The following is a 20,377-nucleotide window of genomic DNA, read 5'->3' on the forward strand; positions in this document are numbered from 1 at the left end:
TGATGTGTGATCTGCATACTATATCATTCACATAAGGTCTCTTTCCTGTCTGCAGTGGATGTTTAACTATTGATATGTTGTTTCTCTTCAGGGTAGGGAGTGTTTGTTTTTAATAATTGGTGTGACAAGCAACATTTTCTCATTTGTTAAAAGCTCTCGCTTTTTTCCCAGCGGTAACACTGGAGTACATAGATGAGCACAGACTGGATGGTAAGAACATCTTAGAAATGTACATAAATTTGTCTTCACAGGTATACAGCTTAACTTATTTTATGTATTTGCTATACTTTGTCCCAAATCAGTGGCCAGTGCAGACTTCAGTATGGAGGGAGCCAGTGTGGCTGTTTCCATTTTTATCCCAGTGGCCGTAATCATAATTATCATCATGTCAATATATTTCTACTTTTCAAGGTAAGTTTTTTTTTTTTTTTTTTTAAATAAATTCTTACTTTATTTACCAAGGATGCATCAAGATTTTTATTTTTGATAAATGTTGTTCTTTTGATCTTTCTTTTCATCAAAAAATCCTGGAAAAAATGTATCCATTTCTACAAAAACTATTAAGCAGCACAACTGTTTTCAGCATTGACAATAATAAGAAATACTTCTTGTGCAGGAAATCAGCATATTAAAATGATTTCTAAATGATAATGTGACACTGAAGACTGGAGTAATGATGCTGAAAATTCACAGGAATAAAATACATTTTAAAATATATTCAAATAGAAAATGGTTATTTTAAGATATAATAATATTTCACAATATCATTTGTTTGCAGATTCCATGTGGTTGAAATTTGTACGTTGTTTGTGTGACAGTCCAATTCTGGTTATAGTTTAGTTCAAATGTCTCTCCTGTGGGTCAGACCATTGCAAGTCAAATGAATTGTTGTCATATGTTTGTTCTCAGAGTGCAAGGCAAGTCTCTACGTCTCTCCATGTCCACATCACCACAATACGATCACATCAGAGGAGAGTCAGCTTTTGAAAACCCCATCTACGAGACTGCAGTAAGTAAAGCATGTGCTCACCAACAGGCTACATTCATCCGCAACAACCACCTCCTCACTTGTAATAGAAACCTATTCCCACCCATCGTATCCATTTGTAGTGATATTTCATGGCAGCACTGAGAGGTACTCATGTGTTCAGTCTTACAGGTGCACATCTGCACTTTGAACGCCATCTGCGTTGCCATATTGTGGGTTCATTTCTGTTATCTAATTAGCTGTAAAGTGCCATTCTGGAGTTGAAATGAAGTGGTGCACGGAGCCACGCCCTCATCATTTCATCATTAGCGATCACACGGTTTTATCACTGGGCCAGAACACCAGAGGAAGTGACACATTTAACCTTATTATTGTGTAGTCTATTAGCATATCACCAGCCACCTCTGCTTCACCTGCTCTCATTGTTCAATATATTCACATTCATTCAGCTAAAAAAAGGTATTTCATGTTCAGATTAAAATTCTATCATCATTTACTTACTTCCATGTCACTCCGAACCCATGTGTGACTTTTTCTTTCTTTCGTGGAGCACAAAAGAGAGACATTTAGCACAATCTCCCAAATGGAAGGGGACCATTGCTGTTAAATTAAAAAAATAAATAAATACTGTAAAAGTATCATAAAAGGCATCATGAAACTAGTTTATTTAATTTTTAATTTATTTATTTTGTTTAGTTAACAGGGACATTGTACATTAATAAAACATTTCTCTAAATGTACCAGAATTAGCCGAAGGCTATTTTTCATCTGTAGTCCCTGGACAGATGTTACAAGTCACCCTAAAAAGATGTGATTAGAATACATAATAGTTGACAATTTAACAATTACATAGCACAATCCATTAAACAATATATTAATAAGAACAATCAATAGAATAGAATAATAAAAACAAATACATAACACAATCAAAAATAAAAAGGACAGCCACCAATATATAATTCTAATGTTTACATAACTGAGTACTAATTAACCATTTCATTAATTGAAGCCTGAATACCTCATATGTATCTAGATCTCTTATGGTTGTCAGAATAGTGTTCCATTCTCGTGCAGCTTTAACAGAAAATGCAGATTGACTAAACTTACTCCGTCTAAGTGGTATAATACAGTCTCCTCTCAATGCACCTCTTGTAGAACGATGAACAGTTGTTCTAACGTTGACTAACTGATTAAGAGGGGGAGAAGTTAAACCATAAATGACCTTATACATCAAGCATGTATTTGCATACTTAATCATGTTTTCCCAACTCAGCAATATTGAACAATGATGAAAATGTACTGGTTTCTTGTCAAGAACTTTAAGTGTACGTAATGGTTTTAGAGTCATTAAACTCGCCTGAGACCAAGTCGTTAAACAGTAAGTCATGTGAGGAATAACCATAGAATGCATATACATCTTAGCTGCCTCAAATGACATATAATCTCATATAAACCTAAAATTATAGAGATTGAATTTAACCTGCTTACAAACCTTTTTAACCTGAGCTTTAAATGTAAGTTTAGAATCAATCAGTATTCCAAGGTATTTATATTGGGACACTACCTGCAGCCTCAGCCCTGACACATAAACATCCGGCTCTTTAGTAAAACTATTTGACTTAGAAAAAAACATACATACTGTTTTGGAAACATTTAGTTGCAAGCAATTCTCTTTTAGCCATGCCGACACATTAACTATGAAATTTGTAAGGTCATTTGCAACTTGTGTGAAACTATTACCATGTAAATAGATTACAGTATCATCCGCATACATTTGTATATTAATACCAGGACATGCCAAATGAAGATCATTTATATAGAGAGCAAAGAACAGAGTTTGTATGACTCTGTAATACAGGTATTATGACAATATACTGTTCAATAGTGTCAAAAGAGAGAAAAGTGAAAAGTCTCATTTGTTTTCAGCTACAATACCATTCAAAATTTTGGGTTCAGTAAGATTTTTTTTTAGGAACTTAATACTTTTATTCATCAAGGATGCATTAAATTGATCAAAAGTGACAGTAAAGACTTTTATAATGTTGCGAAAGATTTCTGTTTCTCATAATTGATGTTCTTTTAAACTTTCTATTCATCAAAGAATCCTGGAAAAAAACATTTATTTCACAAAAAATATTACTAAAGGGATAGTTCACCCAAAAATGAAAATTCTGTCATTAATTACTCACCCTCGTCATGTTGCTCCAAACCCATAAGACCATTGTTCATCTTCAGAACACAAATTGAGATATTTTTGATGAAATCCGAGAGCTTTCTGAGAGCTTTAGAAAATTTGAATTTTGGAAATTGAGATAATTAGAAAAGCTAAGCAAATCAGCATTAAAAATAGAAAACAGTTGTTTTAAATTGAAATAATATTTCACAGTGTTAATGTATTAAATGCAGTCTTTGTGAGTATAAGAGAAAAAGAAAAGAAAAAAGTCTCACCAACCCTAAATTTCTGACATCTGGGATGGGAAAAAAGAAAGTCATACAGGTTTGGAACGACATGAGAGTGAGTAATAATTTTTTTAGGTGAACTATCACTTTAATTCAGAAAAAAATGATCTGACACTTTTTGACATGCATGAACTTGCTCAATCACTTACATTTGTACTTTCTTTCCTCTCTCACTGTCTGCATCCCTGAAGAACAATGAGGTGAGATTTTGACTGTCAATACTTTTACAATGATACATGCTCTTTTCCCCCAGCCTCCTGCATCTAGCATGCATTACAGACTGCAGGTTATTCGCACCTCTTATGTGCTGTGCTTAGTGTCCCTCCAGATCTATCCCTCTCTGTGTGGCGTAGCACTCATAACACAGTCCCAGCAGCACTGACTCCCTGCATATACTAAACCGCTCGATAACAGTTTCTGGCCCCCAGAGCAAAGTCTGCGTTTGACTGTACATAAATGTGTGTGGCTGGCCAGATGAGTGTCTGTGTGCTGTATGTGTTTGTGCATGTATGTGTGCCGGTTTTTCTTGCACTAATGCCCTGAAGTGATGTACTAGCATTATGTGAAGATGATGCAAACACAAGCATCTCTTTTGGGTGTGAAGATAACAACAAGTCTGGGTTTACAAAAGACTGCAATTACAAAAAACATAGCCGATCAATATTACATTTTGGATATTTAATTTCAGGTTTGTTTTCATATGCGTTATTGATTTAGCATGCTGTTTGTTTTTCATAAACATCAGAAGGCTTTTAAATACTCATTTAATAATCTCCATTGTGTCTATTTGTGAAAACATCACAATATCACTTCATAAATCACACATTGTTTTCCCAGCAAAGTAGCCTGATAGTTTTTCCTCAGACTTCCATTATGTTTCCATTGCTGATTATTATTTTTACGTTTTTTCATGCTTAAGTTGCATGGTATTTTTGATTTGTACAGAGACCTATGATTCAAAGCAGCCACCAGAGGTACTCTCTAGGATTCTGTTGTAAAGAAAGAGCCTGTAAGGAGAGTTGATCAATGGAATAGCATCACATGGACAAGGCCGAGAAGGTTTGAACTTCTGGTGTAGGGCGTCTCCATCTTTAGCATTTCTCTTTCATATTGTGTTTGCAGCCAGCATTGGTTTTGCAATCCCTCACAAAATGAAATCATTATATATGCATATAAATGTTAAATGTATTATATTTGATGTGTTTTTGTTTGTTTGTTCTGCAGGACACGAGAGAATACGAAGTCTCCATTTAAGCTTGTTTTAACACGGAGGACCGCAAGCCTTTCTCTGCCTTGTGGAAGATCTCTCAGTTCCTTTCACATCTTGTGTAGCCAACTCTGCTGTTAATCTCACCTACCTTCTCATCTTTTCCCATCTGTTGTAAATATCACCTTGCTTCTGAGGACTTTCCGCAAGCGAAGAGTGTGGACAACATGATATTATTTTTGTAGAGCTTCAATAGCCATGGCCTAGCAGAATTGCTTGTACAGTTTTTACCCGTAATTGAGCCAAATTAAGGAATTCAAAAAATAAATAAATTTAAAAAAAAGACATAATAGGGGAGTCTGTTATTTAGGTGATTGATGTCTCTCTAAAAATATTTTTTTCATTTATTTGTTTTTTTAAGTGTCGCACTTTTGCACTCACAACCCCTCCTTCCCCCTCCCTCTCCAAAAAAATTCACATGTAAAGTTACATTGTGAGATTTAAATAAATCACAAGTACAGGAAATAGTTGCAGTTGTGAAATATAAACAAAATTATATAAATTCACATTGAAATATAAAGCAATTGAACAAAATACAAATAAAGTTGCAATGACCTGTTAATTTTCAGGCAGAAATGGGTTTCCATAGCAATGACAAACTACCATTTAAAAGTTTGGAGTTTGTACGTTTTTTTTTTCATGTTTTTAAAAGAAGACTTTTAATGCTTACCAAGACTGCATTTATTTTTTTGAAAAATACATTAAAAACAGTAATATTGTAAAATTTTATTGCATTTTCTAGTTGAATATATTTTAACATTTAATTTATTCCTGTGATGGTAAAGCTTTTTTTCAGCATCCGTTTTCAGCATTCATTGCTCCAATCTTCAGTGTCACTTGATCTTTCAGAAATCATTCTAATATGCTGATCAGATACTCAAGAAACTTTCTTTCTTATTATTATCGATGCTAAAAACAGTTGAGCTGCTCATATATTGTGGAAAGCCTGATAATTGTTTTTCAGGATTCTATGACGAATAAAATGTTCAAAAGAACAGCATTTATTTGCAATAGAATTTTCCCACAATGTAAAAGTATTGTTACTTTTACTTTTGAGCTGTTTAATGCATCCTTTCTGAATAAATATATTAATTTATTTTAAAAAAATCTGACTGACTCCAAACTTTTATTGTATCTGGAGTTATTATCCAAATGAACTAGTCACAAATGTAATCATAACATTTCACAGCTGAACACCTCCATGCAGGGAAAAATAAACATTCTTTAAAACAATTATGTAAAACTCAGCAACCATTGAACAATTAAACATATGCATGGTTTACAGTTTTTTATTATTTTAATTTTCCACGCCATGAAAATGAAATGTGTTACTTACAAAAGCTGTGATTATAAACCTTCAAATAACATCTGCCAGTTTCATGAAGTGTAGTATTTTGCATGGAAACTGGTACATCTTGTATCCAGTAATGTGAAGTGGGTCCCTGTTTCATTGGGGTGGACTCAAGCCTTTATGTTAACCTTGCTTATGACTTGCCTGTGTGTACAGTCAAACAAAAGTCTGCTGGGGAAGTAATCTTTATCTGTGTTAAATTTCAGCTTTGGTTGATTTAGCCAAAAGTAAGAATCTATGTACATAAAGTTCTTGTAAATCATCCCTCCTTCACTGATCAATTGGCTCTGATTTTTTGGTTTCCGTTTATTTTTGTATGTTTTTATACATATTATGGAACAAAATAACAACTGACTGTACTCTTTCAGCAGGCACTCTTAATATATAAATATCTAAGAATGTACATAAAATTTGTATTAGATATGGCTTAAATGTATGTATATATGAGGTTTATCTATTATAGAATAGATATTTGTTCATCATTTCACACTGTCTGTTAATATCAATTATATGGATCATCTGAAACAGTTATGTACTTGGTCCCCATATGAATGTTGTCTGTACTGACTGAAATATTGTCATTTCAATGTAATTAGCAAAAGCTGCCAAAAACATCACAATTGGTCACATGCCAGACTTGCATCTTGAGTGTATGTTTCAGTGTTTCACTGTCTCCAACTAAACAACAGAGTTTGGGAACCTAAGAAACAACATTTACTGGAAGTCAAGGAACTCTAGTACATTTGTTCAGAGCAACATCAATAACTCTGATATAGTTACAGGCGTTACATTCATATTAAATTACCCAAAGCAACTTATCAATGAGGAATACAGCATGAGCAGTTAAGTAATATGATAAGTGCTGTAACAGACATTACAAGTATAAAAACTGTGCAGTTTGAGTTTTTTTATTTTATTATTATTATTATTTCATTTTAATTATTTTTTGAAGGATTCATTAAATCGCTCACAGAAGGAATCTGTCTTAAAAGTTGCAAGGGACTTGGCTGTTTAGGATTATCATGGTCCAAAATGATATATTTTTACTTCGTTGTACTGTACTGTAATTATTTACCACAACATTGTCATAGCGTCTTCAATTAAAAATGATATTCCATCAGACTGTGTGTTTTTACTCGTTCTTCACAAACTTTTTCGCTGTGCTTTAGAGAAAACGTCGCCTGCAGGCTCGGAGAGTTTGTGTTGTTCTGTCAGATTAACGCTAGGAGGAGCTGTTCCCCTCTGCGTCTCAGTACGCATGCGCAGACTTCATTCCAACCCCACTGGAGTCGAGTCAGAGGAGGGCAGCGCCAGCCAGTTAGCATAGCTACTAGCAATGGCTTTTCACAACAACACCTTTGCTCTTCACTGCTGTCATCTGAGCGCCATCCACGAGTGTTTCTGCACATGAGGATCTAACCGCCGACAATCAATCCAGCAGATTTACTTTGCGATAGCGAGCGCTTTTTTAGTCAGTATGCGATGGGGACAGACAGCTGTGGATTTCTACACGCATCTTTGCAGGCGGCTGCTGCTGAAGCAGAGGATGCTGCTAGGCTAGCGAGCTAGGCCTTTACATCCCACAGGAACCCTTCAATACTGCACCAGACAGCAACTTGCATTCAAAATAGGAACGATATTTGCACTTAAACGAGAGTTTGAGCGATTCGTCAGCTCTTGTTTAGCACAAGACATCTGGCGAGCTCTGTGCTTTTGTTTGTTGATAGCTGCTAGCTAGCCGAACATCGAGCAGCCAATCCGCTATCTTGTTAGATTATCGACCCGTTTAATATTTCCAGAACGGCTTGAAGACAGCAAGTTAACCCGACTGGGTTTGGACAACGCGAGAACTGCTGTCGGATTGTGTGTTCATGCTACATTTTAGCAGTGTGAATGTGGGACAAAATGGAGACCCCGAAGATTCTGTACGATTTGGACACGTCTGGGGGCCTAATGGAGGTAAGCCTGTCTGCCCTTCAGCTGTGCCTCGAATCACTGTCTTGTGTGAGTTAAATATGCCTGTATTAAGGATTAAATGAGTCATAATAAAAGCAAATTGCAGAATGAAAATCAGTCGTTTGTGGACGTTTGCTTTGGTGAGTTTATCTAGAGCTGGCCTGGTGCAGAAATTGCCTGTCTGGAAAGTAGAAACGAGGACAAAATTGTTATATGTTATATATATATATATATATGCGCTCAGATAGATCTGATTTGACATGGAAAAAAGTTTAATGACTTTATAGTTGAATGCAGTGGTCCTTGAGGCCCCCCTGGACTGCACGATTTGGGGGTCTCTCTAATGTCACCCTTAATTTCAATCCAAAATCTGCATTGTGTGTGTCTCAGGTTAGTATAATAATATCCAAAATGTGCAGTGGTAAGGTTCAAAACACCAGTTGAATGTGTGAAGCAACTCTCCATTGACATCTGTCAGGGCCGTGGGATCTTTGTGTGACTACATGCATGTATAAAATATATTTGCCAATCTGTTCCAGCAAATTCAACAGCTGCTCGCACCTCCACGCTCTGAGGATGGAGAAAAGAGACGCAAACCAGAGAGGGAGACCAGAAGAGGAGGCCGAGCCACGAACCATGACACCTGCGATAGCTGCCGTGAGGGAGGAGATCTGCTCTGCTGCGATCACTGTCCCGCTGCTTTTCACCTGCAGTGCTGGTATGGTTGCAGTGCGTTTTCTTATCATTTCTGGGTGTACAAGTCTGCTTATGCTGCTGATTTTTAAAGGTCACACTCACAGAGATTATTATCTTGTTGGCTGATGAGGATTAAGAGGGTGACTTGTGGATGTCTTGGAAGCATTAAGTTAGCTGCAGTGGTTAGTACTATATGCAGTTGTTTTATGGCAAATGTATTTACGAACCTACATTTAGCAAATTGTGATGAAAGATTAAATGACATGCATTATCGCTCAAAAGTTTTAGGATTTTTAAAAAATGTTTCTCAAATGTTTCTAATGCTCACAAAGACAAAGTAAAATTGTGATGTATTATTATAATTTAAAATAACTTATTGTAATATATATATATATATATATATTAAAATGCAATTTATTACTTTGGCAAAGCTGAAATTTCAGCACCAATTACTCCAGTCTTCAGTGTCACATGATTCTTCAGAAATCATTCTAATATGCTTATTTGGTGCTCAAGAAACATTTCTTCTTATCAGTGTTTAAAGCAATTGTGCTGCTTAATATTACTGTCACAGAAACTAGTCAGTATGACAGTTGTCCCATGTAGAAACTTAACGCTGAAAACATATCACACACAATCAATGTAGATTTTCTGATTGCTAACAGTGCATAATGTTTTTGTGCACATCACCACTTCCTCATCTGACAGCAACAAAAAATGCCTAGAAATGGGCATTTAAAAAGTTTTATGTCCACCAGTGGTTCTCAAACCTGTCCTGGGGACCCCCAACCACAGCATATTTTGTATGTCTCCCTCATTTAACACACCTAATTCAACTCATCAGCTCATTAGTAGAGTCTGCAAGACTTGAAATGGGTGTGGCCTATGAGAGAGACATACAAAATGTGTGGTGGCTGGAGGTCCCCAGGACCGGTTGGAGAACCACTGCACAATACTGCTTAACACTGACAGCCTGTGCTTGAATTAAAATCTTAATGTACCTACAGGTTGTTTTCTGTATAGTTAGTTACCCTGATTTTTTTCTCTCGTTCTGAAGCCACAGCACTGTCTTATAGTTTATCATAGAGGCTTTGTTTGGATGGAATCACTCCTGCCTCATTTGATGGCTATTTAAAGCAAACTCCTAGTTTTTACTGCTATAGTCCTGTGCTTATCACTAAGGGGAAGTAAATGTATTGTTATTCAACAACTCTCCTGTCCTGAGGGGAGATTTGTTCAGATGTGCTTCACATAAAATCGATCCAGCCTTTCTCTTGGCTAATGTAATATAAAGCTAGTCTACAATGCTGTATGGCAAGGGTGAAAGAAAAAAAATTATTTACATTTTTGTAGAATATCATTTGCAACATGCAGCCTAAAGATTGCAAAGAGTCTTTGTGGTTCAGCCTGTTTTAACTTGTAGATTTGGTGAGACCTAGACGGTTTCAGTGTGATTGCACCTTTGTGGTTTTCTTTGCATCTAGCACATGAATAAAACCTGTAAGCTTTAACTGCATGCAAAAATCTTTATTTCTACAGAGAATTTACATTTAAAATGTGTAAAAAGCATTGTGTTTTCAAACATCAGGATTTGTAAAGAAATAGAAATTTGGTTCTTCACAGTAATCCACCTTTGAGCAGAGAGATGCTGCCCCCTGGTGATTGGATGTGTCATCGCTGCAGTGTGCGCAAAAAGGTTGGTGAAGTCATATTTGCCATTGCTGTCTTGTATTTGGAAACTGAAGCTGTCTAATGTTTATCTATTCACATTTAAAGGGATAGTAAAACATAAACATGTAAATTGTCAGCTTATGTAATGAAATGAATAAATAAATGCTTAATTCTGGGTGAACTATTCCATTAATTTCCTGAAAAGACACAAGTTTCATGCCTATTCCACCCCACAATGCGTTGCTTTAAGCACAATTAAAAAAGAAAGAAAGAAATGTTGATTCATTCAGTGTCTAAAAAATCAATAAAACTAATAATGTATTTACTCAACATGTGTGTGCTATAATTTTTTAGTTATTAGAGTAAGAGATACTTTAATGATGCTTATTAAAGTATCTTATCAGCATGTTAACAGTTAGTTTTGGGAACAGAGCTGTAGTGTGTAATTTTCTGGTTCTTTAGAAGCGTGAGCAGAAGGCAGAGCAGGTGAATGGGGCGTTGGAGCGGCAGCTATCCAAGAGGTCCTCCTCCCCTGCAGCAGAGCTGGAGCTGGGAACACTGCGTCTGGATGGGCTGCCCTCTGCCGCATCAGGAGGCCTGAGACTCGCTGTCGCACAGGTCCGTCTTCTTGAGCGACGCACGAGTAGCCGTCCCGGCACGCCCACTTCAAACGCGTCCACCGACACGCCTACACCGTCAGAACACAATGATGTGGATGAAGACCTGATGGACGTCGAAGAGGAAGTGCAGGGCTCTGAGTCCGAGAGCGCCACACCTCGCCTGAAGAAACCTTTTCAGCTTCTGATCGCTGCGGCCATGGAAAGAAACCCCACGCAGTTTCAGCTCCCCAGTGAGCTTACGTGCACCACTTCACTGCCTGGTGAGGCTCGCCCACACTATTGTGCTAAGTGGTTAAAGTGTGCTTTGTGTGTTGTTATAGTTGAACTGTATGTGTGTGTGTATCTACAGGCAGCAGTAAGCGCAGAAAGAAAGAGGAGGCGATAGGCAAGAATGTAAAGAGGCCACAACATGAGCTGGATCCCAGTGGGCTGGTCCCTCTGCCAGTGAAAGTGTGCTTTACCTGTGGCAAGTAAGAGCCCAGAAACATTACAGACACTGGCAGCATCATGTAAATTGTTGGCTGATATAGAGTGTATATGTTTAGAGAGAGATCTTCCTATGGGATTTTTATTATAGGGTTTTTCAGTATATAAGTAAAACAAGGTCTGTGGTAAATATAAATTGATGATACACAGGAAAATTATGTACACCTATACCTGAGAAAGTTATGTTTATTTGTTTGTACTGTCTATAATAGTATATAAATAATATTAAAATAACACTGTGCCAGAATGTTAATGTCCTTGCATCCATAATGGAGTTACATATTGATTGTTGTCAGTATTGTTGCACAGTGCATCAATTTCCTCTCTCTCCTTGCTCCATAGGAGCTGCAGGGTGGCTCCTCTAATCCAGTGTGATTACTGTGCGCTCCTATTCCATATGGACTGCCTGGACCCCCCTCTCACTGCCATGCCCACTGGGAGATGGATGTGTCCCAACCATGCAGAGCACATGGTGGTTAGTGTCTTGTCTCTGATCACTTGTTGTTCATGGTAGGGATGTTTAACACCACACATGTTATTATTGTGGCACTAGTAATAAGAGTTTTCTTTCTGTTGAGTTTGTGTAATATTTGTCACTTTCAAGTTGTAATATTTCAACAAGCTCATTTTGTCTTGTGATTGATTACACTCTCGTGATATTGTGGACTGTAAATTGAAAAAGTTGCTTATTTCCATTCTAGCTAAACCAAAATAACGTGACCCTCAGCACACGTTGCCAGCTCTTCGATCAGTTCCAGGACCGATTGTCCCAACATGCAGTCAAAGTGGACTTCCTGCGCTGGGTTCACCGCCAACACCATCCCAACCGCAGAGGTGTTCGCCACATCAAGAAAAAGACATTGAAGGTGTCATTGAGCAACATTATTATTTTTTCGTTTGATTTATTTATGCCCAGTTCAAAATTTCTTTGGCTAAAGATTAATCTTGTGAGTGTGATTTTTCTAAAATCTTCCTTATCCTTATCCAGTCTTCAGATTGTTGGGGAAAATCACTTTGCAAGCACAGCAGCTTTGAGTTTTTGTTACTTTGATATGTTTGTAGGTCCCCAATGCCATTAAAAGTCACTACCAAAATCCCCCTTTGCTGGTGGATCAAGTGGGTCTTCGCAGTAGACAGCTGGTCACGAACGGTTTCATGGAACAAGAATGTTCTTCTCAACATTTAACCAGCGAAGGGGAGCAAGAGGAGGTATATGCACTGTACAAAGTGATTGTATAACAAAATGAACTGCTGTAGTGTAAATATGAGTGCACAAGTATTTTATATCATTCAGCTTTTTTTTCCTTTCCGCAGTGGCTTCGTCATGTCATTGCACTTCAGTGCAGTATTATGAAACATTTATCTGCTAAGCAGATGTCATCCTCCCTCCGGGACATGGAGCAGACTGATCTGTCAGACATGAAGACACAGGAATCTACGGAGATGCAGGTCCTCGGCTCTCAGAATTCTGACTGCCTCCAGCCTAAAGGTACACAAGTTGGCCCCCAGGGGGCCCCTGTGTTGCCCTGTGCTGCACCCGAACAGTCTGAAAGCTGCAGAGAAAGATCTTGTCAGGGTGACGCTGACAGTCCAGCGGAGAAGGGCACGGGAGTGAATGGGCCAGTGGTATGTGACAGGCCCAGCAGCCCCTCTAGACTACAAGCACTCTCAGAACCAGCCCTGCTCAACCATGTAGACGTAAAGACTGAGAGCAGTCCCCTAAGCTCCTGTATACAGAGGGATACTCCTTCATCTACCAGCCTTGCTTCAGACTCGCCTGCCCATCATCATGCTGTAGGGAACTCCTCCTCTTCGGTTCTGAAAAGCAGCTTGTCATCTCAAACTAAAGGTATTTGAGCCTACATCACTCTATACATCAAACTCTCTGTCTTTTTTTTCCCCCTCAAAATTACTAAAAGAATTGTTAAACTGAATCATTTAGTGGAAAATGTGCAAAAATTAGCAAATCCAAACCTATTTATTTTTTATTTTATTTTGAGTTTCGGTTGGTTTTTCAGTCCACAAAATAGAGTTTTTATGTCTTGTTTTTCAGAGAACAAACTAAGCGCAGATGTAATGCCTGCTGGGAAAGGCTCGGTGCTCCCGTCCTCTATAGGCAGCTTATACAGCTACATCAAGAATGTGGTTCAAGGCGATGCAGGTAAGAGATCCACTTCAGCAAGACATGATTTTTAAATAAAACCATTCATTGTCCAGTAAACAATGGTTCTGAGGAATGAAATTCTTTCTGTGTTGTAGAAGTGGACATGAATGAGCTGGATGAGGAGTTTATCAGACTCCTGGCTTGGCAGAGGATCCAACAGCTGTTGTCTCCCAAATCACTTCAACCCTCAAACAAATGTGGGATTCCTCCAGCCGTCACTGCCTCTCTCCCTAAACCTTCCCCTGTCGCAGACGGTAACAAAACTCACCCTTCACATTACATTGAGGCTGTGCTGTTGCCCCTCCAGTCATAATATAGCAAGTCTTTGCTCTTTTGCAGCACAAAAAAAGGACGTACAAGCTCGAGCAGTACTGTGTCCTTTAACAGGAAAAGGGGCAGCTATCAACATGTGCTATAGGACTCTGTACATAGGAACAGGTACGGTTTGCTACAACAATGCGTTTGCATTGTTTTGAATAAGATTCATAGAGATTTTTGCTTTGTTTCAGGTGCTGAAATGGATGTGTGCCTTACAAACTACGGTCATTGCAATTATGTTTCTGGGAAACATGCCTGCATCTTTTATGATGAAGTGAGTGTTACCTGTAATTATGCCTCATTAAAGGCTCTTGGGAAAGCTCATTTTAATTTAAATTCAGATTTAACAGATCAAGGGAGATGAATGCTTCTAAATGTAATTTAATCTCTCTTAGAACACGAAGCATTATGAGCTTCTGAACTACAGTGAGCATGGGACGACTGTAGATAATGTGCTTTACTCGTGTGACTTCTCCGACAAACCAAACATCACTTCACCCAGTGGGCTCGCGTCCAAAGTACAAAACAGCATCAGTGAGTACCGCCCATAATCTTGTTTTTGTAATGTGTGACACGATTGTAGTAATGCATTATATCTGGTTTGGTAAATCCACAGGAAGTAACAGGTCAAGGAAACTGCTTGGTGAGATGTGTGCGGAGGCGGTGCTAATGCCCGCAGGTGGTGTGATGAGCAGCCTGGCTCAAGGAGGACCCAAATCACCCTGCAACTGTAAAGCCAGCAGCTCCAGCCTGATAGGGGGCAGCGGAGCCGGCTGGGAGGGCACTGCATTGCTCCACCACAGCAGCTGCATCAAAGTGGGCTGCATGCAGTTTCTGTTCAGCATCACAGAGTTTGCTAGCAACCAACCCAAAAAAGAGCAGACGTCCACCAGCGTTGGCCAAGAAGAGACTGAAGCAGTTGATGCACAGACTCCCAAACTCCACCAAATGCCAGTGCTACAGTCCAAGTCTTTATCATAACCCCTCTTCTCCTTTAATAATACAATGGACAGTAAATGCAGTTTGGAATTGAGGAACTTTGATAAAGCAGTTAATTCATTCATTTGTATGGAGGTATTTTGGGGCCTGGGTTTTACGGACGAAGTGTTTGCACATTACATTTCTATCATTTTTTTTTATGCAAAACCTTTTGACTGAGAAGCAGCCGTTCGATTTTCCCCTAAAACTCACTTGTCGACACCACACCCTGTATACTTTGTGTCAGTGCAAGGGGATTTTATGTACTCTTTTGAACAATATATTTACTCCAAAATATTTTATTTTGTTATAAAAATGTATTGTTCTTTTTCTGCAGTTTTTGCACACTAGGTAACTATATGCAGAAGTGCATACATGTGCAAATACATTTGTAGGATTTATTAGCGGAATCATTGAGCGTTCTGGTTTCTTCTGGAACTGTCCATTTATCTGTAGTGTTAGAGCCTCTACAGCCTTAGTTGTGAAGTTCATTTGTGTATAAAGCTAGTTGTTCAACTAAAATTGTCTCTCTTGGTCATGTACATGTGACTGAAGTGTCATTTTGTCAGCAAGAAAATGTCTGACATGTCATTACATTGTAAATACATAAAGATTTTTAAATAACAGACCATTTCATGGTTTTTGTTTATAATTCAACTAGAAAAGAAAATTGACTATTCATCCTCATGTTGCAAATCTGTATGACTTTTGCCAAAACTGAGCCTTAAAAAAAAAAAAAAAAAAAAAGTATTTTGTGTTCCACACTAGAAAGTAAGCCATTAAGTTAAGGAATGAAGTGAGTGAAAAAAATGACAGATTTTCATTTTTATGGTAGGTTTAATCCCTTTGATGTGTGAATATTACATAAATTAACATGGATTAACCCTTGTTGTTTATGTAATAAAAAATAGTTGGTTTTATATATATATATATATATATATATATGAAATTACTGAGAGCAAACGCACGGGTTTACTTAACGCTTGTGCTGTTTGTGGAACCGTGTGACTGAATTAAGGGAGTGGAGGCTGTTTTCTTGACAATAGCACTCCACAGTAGGATTTTGCTGCGTTCAGGCTATGCTGTATTTACCGTAATTGCACAAGAACACACTATGTTTTCGGACTTGTTCTGAAAATGTATGAGTTTCCTTCAGCTGGTGAACACATCAGATATTTTGAAGAATGTTGATAACCAAACATTTAACAGTTGCCATTGTCTTCTATAGTATGGAAAAATTAATACTATGGAAGTCAATGGCTTCCTTCCGCTGCTTAGTTAACAACATTCCTCAAAGTATCTTCTTTTGTGTTCAGCACAAGAAACAAACTCATACAGATTTGGAACAACTTGAGGGTGAGTACATTTTAATTTAGTTTTAATTTGAATTTATCCAATTTTCATTTTGCGGTGTACTGTACCTTTAAGACTGCAGGTAAAAGCGAAGAGATAACCAAGTAAACAAGTTAATTTTTCTTTTATCTAGTTTTATAGAAGTAAATATGTTAATTTTTAACTAGCCTACTGTGACAAGTGAACCTGATTATCAGGGTTAAAGAAAATATTTGTTGCTTTGAGTTCTATTCTAGCTCGAACTTTTTTTTCACGTTATTTTAAAGTTGATTTATCATTTCCAATATAGACTTTGCGTAATTTAATGTTACAATGTTTATTTTACGTTTTTGGTGGAAGAATGAGTAATTTCCATAAGACATTTTTTTGTTACAAAATATTATAAGTGCAAATAGCTATGACAAATACAGCATTTTACATGGTTTTATAAATGTAGGCTAGGTGCCATGTAAACACGTTTATTTATATTGCGCCTTTCTGCAAATTCAACGACGCTTTACAATCATTAATCAAATGTAATTTGGGGGTCCTGTCCTTAATCCGCAGTATTACAGAAATATGTTAATATTTAAATAAGTGCCTCAGTTTAAAAAAAAAAAAAAAAAACTGAGGAAATGACGTACAATTAACAAATATTAGACAATCACCAAAAATTCAAATGTCATTACAAAAGCAATTCATCCTGTTGATCTGGTTTGAGCAGAAAGTTGGGTTAAGCAAGTTGCCTAACAACTCCAGAATAGACACTGGGATATTGTGGATTGTTTTCGTGCGCTTTATGTTGTATTTCACATCCGAAATGGCAGAAGAGATATTGCTGATCGCGGGTGTTGCGATTGCGGTGCTGATGATATTTCGTATGTATGTACGCGGAGCGCGATGCAAAAGTAAGACAAAGCTGCATGGCAAGACTGTCATCGTTACAGGTACTTTTTATTTTTAAAGAATGTGTTTCAAGTCAATGCGTTTGTCAGTCGTTTAAAGCACTTCATTTAAACTCTGTGTGCAGGTAGTAACACGGGCATCGGTAGAGAGACAGCGGTGGATTTAGCGCGGAGAGGCGCGAGAGTCATTCTGGCCTGCCGTAACCAAGTACGCGGCGAGGCTGCTGTCGCTATTGTGCAGAGAGTGAGAACATTGCCTTAAAATCTACTTACCCGTGAGTCTCAGTTACTAAATAAATCTTTTTTATAATTGTATATCATATGTTTTGTTTTCACTTAGGAAGGTGGGAGTAAAAATGTGGTGTTCATGCAGCTGGATTTGGCCAGTTTGAAATCAGTGCGCTCCTTTGCAGAAACTATTCTCAAGACCGAGAGAAAATTGGATATTCTCATCAACAATGCAGGTTGAGTTTTTGTTTAAATCACAAGCATATCATAAATTATAATATAGGCCTAGGTAATTCTATATTTTAATAATTTGTATACACTAGCATTCAAAGGTTTGGGGTTTAAAAGATTTTAGTTTGTTTTTGAAAGACGTCTCTTCTAACCAATTATGCGTTGATTTATCAAAAATACCATAAAACAGTATAATTGTGAAATAATATTGCAGTTTAAAATGTTTTCTACTTTAATATATTTGTAATGTAATCCAGTCTTCAGTGTCACATGATCCAGAAATCATTCTAGTAGGTTGATTCGTTGCTTAAGAAACATTTCTTATTAGCAATGTTTAAAACTGCTGTGCTACTTAATATTTTTGTGGAAACTGTGGGGACATGGGTCAATGTCCTGAGATGTCACCTTCACCTTGTAATACCTATGTCATTATACAAATCTATGTCCTGACTTTTCACAAAAACGCGCACACACACACAGCGGGGAAAATAAGTATTTGATACACTGCCAATTTTTCAAGTTTTCCCACTTACAAAGAATGGAGAGATCTGTAATTTTCATCGTAGGTACACCTCAACTGTGAGAGACAGAATCTAAAAAAAATCTAGACAAATCACATTGTATGATTTTTAAATAATTAACTTCCATTTTATAGAAAAATAGAACTTAATATTTGGTACAGAAACCTTTGTTTACAATTACAGAGGTCAGACGTTTCCTGTAGTTCTTGACTAGGTTTGCACACACTGCAGCAGGGATTTTGGTCCACTCCTCCATACAGGTCTTCTCCAGATCTTTCAGGTTTTGGGGCTGTCGCTGGGCAACACGGAAAACTTGGAAAAATCGGCAGTGTATCGAATACTTCCCCCACTGTATGTATGTATGTGTATATATGTGTATATATGTGTATGTGTGTGTATATGTGTGTGTATATATGTCTATGTGTATATATGTCTATGTGTGTGTATGTATGTGTGTATGTGTGTATATATGTATATGTGTGTATATATGTATATGTATATGTGTGTGTGTGTATATATGTATATATATATATATATATATATATATATATATATATATATATATATATATATATATATATATATATATATATATATATAATATCTAAATATATATATATATATATATATATATATATATATATATATATATATATATATATATATATATATATATATATATAAATATAATATCTAAATACCATTGTATATATCAGCATTTAAAACCATCCTGGTTCTGGTTTTGTGAGAAATATTAAATAAAAATGTATGCCAAGTCAATATTTCAGACAGAAATCTATATCAAGTCCATCTATAATGCAAATCATCTGTATTTCAGGAGTTTATATGCAGGGCACTACTGAAGATGGTCTTGGTCTTATGTTTGGTGTCAATCACCTTGGTCACTTCCTTCTGACTAACCTGTTATTGGACAGATTGAAAGAGTGTGCACCAAGCCGCATCGTCACCATATCTTCACATTTACATGATTATGGTAACCTTAACTTTGACACTCTTCGCACTCATAAGGAGTTTGGAGTTGGCGAGTCTGCTGGGAGTGTCTTCCGGATATATTCACACAGCAAACTGTGTAATGTGCTCTTCACGCATGAGCTGGCAAAGAGGCTACAAGGAACCAACGTGACCTGTTACAGCCTCCACCCAGGTCTGTGTCCCTTTAATATCATACTGGTGTTTGAGTTTCATATGTAGGCACACTTACAGTGTGTATTTTCTGCAATGGCTAACCATCCATATGTTTGTTTCAACAGGTGTTATAAACTCTGATCTCACCCGTAATATGAATAAAATGTCCAGGAGGTTGTTGAAACCCATCGCAGCTCTATTCTTTAAGGATGTAGAGGCCGGTGCCCAGACGACTCTACACTGTGCTGTGCAGGAAGGCATCGAATCCCTGAGTGGCAGGTATTTCTCTGACTGTGCTGTGCAGAAAGTGAAGGCCAAGGCTAAGGATGATGCTGTGGCCAAAAAACTGTGGGAAGTGAGTGAGACATTATGCGGTCTGTCCTGAATCCACTCGGATACTTGCACACACGGTATATGTTGCACTCACTACATACATTGCAGGTGTAATAATGTTAATTATAATTTTTTTTTACTGTCACCATGTTTTACTGATTTATGAAAAAAAAAAAATAAGACATCAAAAGGAAAATTTGGCATAGCTTGTGTTGTAGCACAACACAATGAATTGTTTGTTATATTATTCATTTGAAATAAAAACTTTTTATTTGCACTGAATTAAGCTGCACAGATTTTTGTAATATTATGTAATTGTTAGAAAACCCCCCACACACATATAGTCTTTGCATTTGGTGATGTGAAAGTTGGCACAACTTTGAGCTAAGTCATGCTTAATACCTTCGGTGAACCACTAACCCAGCTATGCAATCATAAAAAATTATCATTAAAGTTGCTCAAAGTGATTTGTATTTGTAATACTTTGCATAAATTGCCCCACTCCCTGACAGATAGCAATATGAAATATGTGTCAGCAATAATATGTATTAGCAGCACTAATAGAAATGTGGTGAGAAATAAAGCCTGTCTTTTTTTAAAGTTGTATGCATTGTAAGCAGCCAAAATAAATGCAAATTAAAATCAAATACTCCCTGTCGATTCATTATTTTGCTTGTTTGGGTTTGTTGAAATGTCTTTGTAGGGCAGGGTTTTGGTTATGGCCAA

At 37.1% G+C, this 20,377-nt stretch overlaps 3 protein-coding genes across 6 annotated transcripts in view; all 3 read left to right on the plus strand.

Annotated features, from left to right (window-relative positions):
* The window catches only part of sez6b (seizure related 6 homolog b), a 182,803-nt gene extending 175,627 nt beyond the window's left edge, over positions 1-7,176 (plus strand). For 3 of the 4 annotated variants that reach the window (XM_058745539.1, XM_058745541.1, XM_058745542.1), the window contains exons 14-18: positions 172-210; positions 303-411; positions 910-1,009; positions 4,394-4,507; positions 4,673-7,176. In XM_058745539.1, the coding sequence (XP_058601522.1) occupies positions 172-210; positions 303-411; positions 910-1,009; positions 4,394-4,471 (326 nt within the window). In that variant the 3' untranslated portion in view covers positions 4,472-4,507; positions 4,673-7,176. Of the gene's footprint in view, positions 1-171; positions 211-302; positions 412-909; positions 1,010-3,639; positions 4,508-4,672 lie in introns of those variants that run through there. The other variant, XM_058745540.1, reaches the window with a different exon arrangement.
* A 137-nt stretch (positions 7,177-7,313) lies between these two features.
* phf12b (PHD finger protein 12b) lies at positions 7,314-15,581 on the plus strand. The gene is made up of 15 exons (XM_058799480.1): positions 7,314-8,025; positions 8,562-8,740; positions 10,342-10,414; positions 10,852-11,269; positions 11,359-11,479; positions 11,838-11,970; positions 12,197-12,361; positions 12,558-12,704; positions 12,810-13,344; positions 13,549-13,656; positions 13,755-13,913; positions 13,999-14,097; positions 14,169-14,251; positions 14,373-14,511; positions 14,594-15,581. Exons 1-15 carry the CDS (start codon positions 7,960-7,962, stop codon positions 14,956-14,958), a joined length of 2,790 nt encoding a protein of 929 aa, XP_058655463.1. The 5' UTR covers positions 7,314-7,959; the 3' UTR covers positions 14,959-15,581.
* Positions 15,582-17,004: 1,423 nt separating this feature from the next.
* dhrs13b.1 (dehydrogenase/reductase (SDR family) member 13b.1) lies at positions 17,005-20,300 on the plus strand. The gene is made up of 5 exons (XM_058799482.1): positions 17,005-17,234; positions 17,318-17,436; positions 17,533-17,656; positions 19,011-19,337; positions 19,444-20,300. The coding sequence occupies exons 1-5, from the start codon at positions 17,087-17,089 to the stop codon at positions 19,701-19,703; spliced, it is 978 nt and encodes a 325-aa protein (XP_058655465.1). The 5' UTR covers positions 17,005-17,086; the 3' UTR covers positions 19,704-20,300.
* The last annotated feature ends 77 nt before the right edge of the window (positions 20,301-20,377 follow it).

The sequence above is a fragment of the Onychostoma macrolepis genome, chromosome 15, assembly GCF_012432095.1.
Source record: "Onychostoma macrolepis isolate SWU-2019 chromosome 15, ASM1243209v1, whole genome shotgun sequence".
In the NCBI taxonomy this organism is placed as follows: Eukaryota; Metazoa; Chordata; class Actinopteri; order Cypriniformes; family Cyprinidae; genus Onychostoma; species Onychostoma macrolepis.

What these genes read in the sequence shown, in the direction of transcription:
- phf12b (XM_058799480.1), top strand. Translation starts at nt 7,960, where the DNA reads ATGTGGGACAAAATGGAGACCCCGAAGATTCTGTACGATTTGGACACG. An exon ending in GCTTTTCACCTGCAGTGCTG is followed by an intron (nt 8,741 to 10,341) that starts GTATGGTTGCAG and finishes GGTTCTTCACAG; the next exon opens with TAATCCACCTTTGAGCAGAG. An exon ending in CTTGTCATCTCAAACTAAAG is followed by an intron (nt 13,345 to 13,548) that starts GTATTTGAGCCT and finishes CTTGTTTTTCAG; the next exon opens with AGAACAAACTAAGCGCAGAT.
- dhrs13b.1 (XM_058799482.1), top strand. Translation starts at nt 17,087, where the DNA reads ATGTTGTATTTCACATCCGAAATGGCAGAAGAGATATTGCTGATCGCG. An exon ending in CTGTCGCTATTGTGCAGAGA is followed by an intron (nt 17,437 to 17,532) that starts GTGAGAACATTG and finishes GTTTTCACTTAG; the next exon opens with GAAGGTGGGAGTAAAAATGT. An exon ending in TATTCTCATCAACAATGCAG is followed by an intron (nt 17,657 to 19,010) that starts GTTGAGTTTTTG and finishes TCTGTATTTCAG; the next exon opens with GAGTTTATATGCAGGGCACT.